The following is a 7,025-nucleotide window of genomic DNA, read 5'->3' as shown; positions in this document are numbered from 1 at the left end:
AATGGGAATAAATAGTCTTTCAAGAATTCTTCGGCATTCCACATTGGCTATTTTCATATTTTAAGAATTAACTGTAGTAAGAGAAAAATTTTATGTAAACATAAATTTTAGCGAAGTCATTGAATTTTAATATAAAAGTTAACCAATGCACAATACAATCAACTTAGTGTTATTCAATTTATTTATTCCTATTAAATGATTAAGATTTTAAATTAAAATAATTTGTCCAATTTTGAACAGATAAAAGCGTATCCTAAAAGTTTTAAGTTTAGGTTGACAAAAAAAAAAAATGCAAACACATATTCGAAATTACTCTAAAATGAAAGAGAAAATCTGAATGCATTTATGTGACATTTAAAATCTAATTTATGGAAAGAAACGAACAGATTTAATTCTTACAAAAACATATTTTATAAACAAGCTGCAAGCTATAAATAAATTGAAAATTTTTACTTATTTCATTTTGTTTAATATGAATCAATCAAAACAAAACTGTTATAGAATTAATAACTTTACTTTTTCATTAGAAAAAAGAAGCCATAATAGAATGTTTCATTCAATTTTTAGCATAATTCTTTTATTTATGAAATAATCATCTATTCTATCTAATAAATGGTGAAAAATTTTTAAAGCATTTATATTAAAAAGATAAAAATGCCAAAGGATTAAATTTGAAAGCCTAAACTGAAAAGGTAAAAGTGTTAACATAAAATAATGTAATCATATCAAAAAATATTTTAGCTACTTGTGATATTTTATGAGATCAATTCATATATTCAAAATAATTATATTACGACCAAAAATTAAAATTTTCTACATCATACACACATACATAAATCAAAAAAAGAAATTCTGGCCTAGAATAATTTTGCCTATAATAATCCTGGGCTATAATAATTCTGACCTAGAACAATTAGCACACACTTTTTTACCATATCTAAATATGAGAAATTTTTTAATAATAGAAATGTCTAATGTTTAAATGTGACAACAAGTTTAAATTAAAAAAAAAAAAAGAAAATAATGGTGCAAATTTCACCTATTACCAAATATAGAAAATACATATCAGATTGAAACATACATTAAGAGAAATTTCTTCAAATTTATTTAACAGATTTCTCTCAAAGTTTTCAGAGAGTTAAATTTACCAATTTTTTTGACTGAATATTTATGATAAAAATTTTGAAATAATAAAACGGATAAACATAAAAACTGCATTAGCAGTTAAAACTTGAAAATAGGATGAATTTAATTAATATGAATCATCGATCTGTGTGACAAATCATTGGCATTGAAATTAGAAAAACATTAGAAAAACGTGTACGTGTCTGTCTGTGAATGTGCGTTGTGTGTGCGTGTGTGTGAGTGTGATGAGAAAGAATGAAAGAATAATTGGAAATGAAATAGCCAATACAATTTCATTTTCATGAGCGCAAATTCGATCATTCAACAGTGTTAGTTGCCAGAAATATTTGCTCCATAAAAAAAAATAATAATAAAAATTATTTCTGAAAAATATTCAATAAATATTATTAATTATGGTATAATATTAGTTTTTTTTTCTCAGAAATTATTTTATTAATGGAAGAAAAACTGAATAATTAATAAGTTATCTATGAAAATAAATATAAAATTAGCAAAACTCCGAAAAGCAATATTGTGTTTTAATTAGATTACGGAATTGTTAGGAAAAGCAGAAGATTAGATATTTAAATAATTATCAAAGTAAATAAGCATATATGCGCCTCTAATTTTTTCAAATTAACAAATGAAACGACTGAAAAGTTTCGTACTTTGTTGATATAATGAATGAAATGAAATGAAGTGTGAGAAGGAAAAGGATTAGCGACAATGGAAATTATATCATTCATCACAGAGCTAAAAGACAATTTAATTTGTAATATATGAAACAATCTTAAAAAGCGCTTCTTCTCAATCTCAAATAAAATAAAAGCAATGAAAACAAAAATGAATAGTAAAATAAAAAGATTTTTAGTGTGAAATTCATCAGAACTATAAGTACAATTTCAAATTTCATTTAGATATATGTATAATCATTTCACATTTTTCATCAAAAAAGCATTCAAAATTACTATCGTAACGGAAACAGGATGAAGCATAGATTTAAGTATTTATAATTCTGAAAAATAATTTTTGTTAGAATCAGGAAAGTTAGTGAAAAAAAAAATAATCCTGGTATTATTCTATAGAAATAACAATTATAGAAATCTAAAGTGTTCTCATATCAATTGAATTATTTTTTATTGAATTGAAAAAATACTTTTCCTTATAGATAAGTTATAAAAAAATAAATAATATTTAGAACATCACATTCAGTGTATGATAAATTAATTATCAAAAATGTTTAAAATTATGCAAATGAATAATTTAAATGGGAATTTTTAAAGCAATATTTGACATATTTCAAAGTATTAATATAAAAGTTTGATTCTTCCTTTCATTTAGTAGCATTAAATTGAAATTTTAAGTAGACGATGATGTAGAATTCTTCTTTATGACTTCTGCTGGATATTGTTCACTGATGACATTGCCGCATGCAGGAAAAAAATGAAATGAACGTCGAGAAATACAGCTTAAACAATGCCATCGATTTCGCACATCCCTTATGATCCAAGCCTAAAATTAACTCAGTCAATTACAATTTTTAGATATTTGAGTATTTCGAGCGCTAATTTCATTCATTTCATTGTATTGGACTAAATATTTTAATAATAGTACAAATAATTAAATCATAAAAGTACAAACATTTTTTGCTCTTTCAGTTTTTTTTTTCTTTTTATTGAAATTAACTATCAAATTTGTCAAATTTTATTGATAGGAAAATTTTGAATTTAACTTAAAACTTAATGACATGAAAATAGCAATATAACTGAACTTACATTACAACTAAGACATTTAATCTGGATAGGCTCGTTTCGATTTTCTGGGATTCTACTGTTTGATTCCGTCAGTTCCCACTTCAATATGACAAAAGTAAGTAAATAAGTAAAGTAATGTATTGCATTTAAAAAATGAAAAGCTTATAATGAAAAAAGTACATGAAAACATATTCATATCCTAAAACTAAAAATATCATTCAGATAACCAAATTAATTTCAACCGAATAAATTCTCAACAATTTCAGTACAACCAATTCATAGCTCAAATCAAAAGAATGAATAACGTGTCAACTTTATTCCTACACCCACTCATACTGAAAGTTTACGGAGGAAAAAATTTTAATCTATCCATGATGATAAAAGAAGAGAAATGAAATAGAATACTGGTAGATGAGGAAGGGAAATGAAATGAAATGAAAACGGAATAGGAGGAATTGTCCCGAAGAAAAAAAAAAGTGAGGAACAGTTTCATGCAGGAATTAGAATGAGAGTACAGGAAATAATTCAATGAAAAATCGAAAAAGACACTCTCTGACACATTTCAACAGTTTAACAGTAATTTAACATTTTCTGTTTAGAATTAGTTTTCGATCATTCATTGAGAAAAGTACAACTTTAGGTGTATTAATCAGAGTAATCCTTATAAATAGGATTATCATTAAATTCAATATGCATTTCCTAAATTTAGTGTTAAAAAATCGAAGTTTTGGAAAAATGATAAGTATGAGAAAAGAAATAGCAGAAACATGTTTTTATAATAAGTAATATATTTTTTAATATATTTTTTTTTATAATCAGGATTAAGGTTCAAATGATAAGAAATATAAACTATTACAGTTTGTAAATTTTTCGAAAAAAACCAATTGAAATTATTATTGATTATTAGAAAATGGAAAGGTTAAAAATTAAAATTAAACTTTCAAATTAAACAATGAAAATGCTAATTTATGCATAAAATTTTCCGAAAAAAGTAATTAAAATCTTCTCAAAAGAATGCAAAAAAAAAAACAATTAACATTTTGAAAGGAATACAATTTATTCAGTGATAAATTCATAGAAAAATACTTTTCGACAAAAACAAATCTAAAAAAACCAATCGATAAACTAATTTTTCATTGTCGTCGGTTGTCATTATTGATTGTTTGTCACATTCAGCATGCAAAAATAATAGAACCAAATGCCTTTGCTAGGCTAAGCATTAAGCCTAGCAAAGACTAAGCATTAACTGATGCAAAATTTAAAACTGTCACACAAAATTATAAAATGAGTCGATTAACATTCACTATTCATGAAAAAAACTTAACTAATTAATAATCATTAATAAATTTAACAGCTATCAATTAACATTTTCAAGAAAGTTTTATAATGTTTAAAAAAATTGATAAAAAAAAAGAAATCTTATCGATTATTTTGGAAGTTTGTTAAGTAAACAAATAGACAATTATTTTTAAGCTATGAAAACGAACTTATAATTTTAAATTATTAATAAAATGAAGATGAAAATATAATTAAGCATTAGTAGATGAGATATGATTGACTATTTTCTAAAGAAAAATTTAGACGCAGATGAAAAATATGATCGACGGATTCGATTTTGCAAAATGAAGGAGGGAAAAGTAGATAATTAATTAATTGTATGGAAGTTACGGGGCGGTAATGAACCTTAGATAGTAATTGCACAGTACACGCACGGAAAACAACCATCATATTTCTTTTTGTGCTTTTCTTCCATCTTAACAGCTATGTCACCGCTGGGATTCAACTTTGCGCTATGGAATCGATCCATCAATGCTTTAATTGCTCAATGGAATTGCAGTTACTAAACCATTCATTGAACACCAGAGTCATTTTGCATTAATCCATTTCATTCCAAGTAGTTTTTTTTCTGGAAAATTTCTTAAGTTCATATTTACTAATTAGATCATATACTTTGTCTCTTTCTCTCTTTCACTTTCTTTCTTTGTACTAAAGATCATACTTATCAAAGCGCCTAAACAAGTTAACTTGAGATCAAATTTGCGCAATTTGAGAAAAAGAAAAAAAAAACTAATTGAACTATGACCTATAATTGTGATATGATCAGAAAGCTTACGTTTGAGTATACGTATGGATAAAAAGCTATCACATATCAAATGTTACCGAATGCTTATGAATTTATTTTTGTCCAGTATCAATTTGTTTATGCATTTCAAGGATCGATCATTAACACCTGTTTCACTCCACACATGAATTTCTTGAAATGTTAAAATTTCAATAAGTTTATTTTAATTAAGATATTTGATATTCATTTCTTTTCTCTTTCTTTCTTTTTAAAAAAAATATTGTATATAAAGCATTTTAGTATTGTGTATCTAATAGGTGAAGATAATCCGTTCTTAATTGTTTAGATGATAATGATGATGAGTTTACCTGCAATCAAACAATCTATTCGTTGTTTTATTTGTTTTATGACAATAAACATAAGGTTTGAGCTATAATTTTGCTGAACAAGGAAAGAAGGAGATGGATTGTCTGTCGATGTCGTTATCATTTAATGATAACAGTCATTGCTATGCGTTCTACAATCAAATTCATCTTAACAAGCACATATAAATCTTCATCTTCCTTCTTTTTTTCTTCTTTACATGAATTCTATTCAGTCATAATTTTTTCTTCTTTTTTTTTTTTTTTTTTGTCAATTAGATGTTAAAATTAATTTGCACACCTAATTATGCTTTGCTTTTGATAAATGATAAATTTACAAAGCACACTTGCTATGTTCAAAAAATAGGATACTATCAACTTATGATTATAATTTGAAATGTTTATTACATGAATGGATAATAAATTAATTAGAAGATGATGACGCTATCTTTATCATTATTATTTTATTCTGATAATCATAGAATGATGTAACAATTAGTAATACTCAAACTTTTGAATGGATTAATGATTCAAATAAAATTAATGTATATATTTTATTTATGCTAATATCTAATACTTAATTTATTCTAATTATCTTTGAAGCAATTGATTAGTAGATTAGTGACAGAAATTGAATATATTTTTCCTTATCACTGCATCGGATTAATAGATTTTAATAATTAAAAGAATAAGGAAAAAATAGATGATATTAGATTAAGCAAATTCAGTTCATTCGATCTTAACAAATGAATGACTGTTATTCTAAACAAAATTCAGTCTTAGACAAATTTATTTTCGAAATGAAAAGTCATTTATTAATATCATAGCTAGTATATCTGTAATATATCGTTCTGGATATTTCTATAATTTGTAAATTGATGTCTAACTTTATATTACTATTTCGCTTAGTCGTGTGTGTACTATAAGTGTAATGATTATGCGAGTTCTATTTAAATTAAGATTAACTATTCCAAAACAATAATAATAACAGGTATTTAACAAGTTAATATTTTAATATTTTAGTAATATTACTGGTGAAATTTCAGAGTTGATAATAGATATTATTTGATATTTTAAACTCTACCTATATTTCTGCATTTAAATGGTCCATCTTCAATATGCCAAAGAAAAGTTTACTTTAAAAATCAAAGGTTCATCACAATAGCATTTGGAATCTCAAAATATTCATTTATAAATTGGGTTGGGCAAAAAATTGAATTTCATATTTCCTTCTTATGTAGATAATAGCTAGCAAAATATTATTTAATGTGGAAGGTAACAAATATGACAGAAAGTGAGAAGAAATATATCTTAATTAAACATATATATATTTTATGTAAGTAAATATGAAATATGCTAGAATGGAGAATATCCTCTAAACAATTTACATTTTTGCTTACTTAACATAAGATTAAATCTTAAGTAACCAAACATGAAAATAGCTTTCACAATAAATAATATTTTGCCCACTATTATCTTAAATGAAGGAAATATGAAATTCAAATTTCGTCTAATCTATGAATGAATATTTTCAAAAGATATTAATGTTACTAAGTTGAGCTTTTTGACTTTTTAAAGTAAATTTTTCTTTAGTAAACGAGTTTTTTTGAATAAATAAGATATTATAAAATATTAACAATGGAAAAGAAAAAAATTTTTATAAATTGTAAGTAAGAATGAACAAAACACATTGAGCTGAAAAAATTCTTTTGCCAATTTAAT

General features: G+C 24.4%; 1 protein-coding gene across 1 annotated transcript; it reads right to left on the bottom strand.

Moving 5' to 3' along the window:
• Positions 1 to 2,484: 2,484 nt before the first annotated feature.
• Positions 2,485 to 3,213, bottom strand: Bm17106 (Uncharacterized protein; the record flags this gene model as incomplete). Its single annotated transcript, XM_043082796.1, has 3 exons — positions 2,485 to 2,637; positions 2,901 to 3,040; positions 3,210 to 3,213. 3 exons carry the CDS (start codon positions 3,211 to 3,213, stop codon positions 2,485 to 2,487), a joined length of 297 nt encoding a protein of 98 aa, XP_042938730.1.
• Between the last annotated feature and the right edge of the window lie 3,812 nt (positions 3,214 to 7,025).

The sequence above is a fragment of the Brugia malayi genome (assembly GCF_000002995.4).
Source record: "Brugia malayi strain FR3 genome assembly, contig: Bm_009, whole genome shotgun sequence".
Taxonomy (NCBI): domain Eukaryota; kingdom Metazoa; phylum Nematoda; class Chromadorea; order Rhabditida; family Onchocercidae; genus Brugia; species Brugia malayi.
This window is presented reverse-complemented; position numbering and strand designations above follow the sequence as displayed.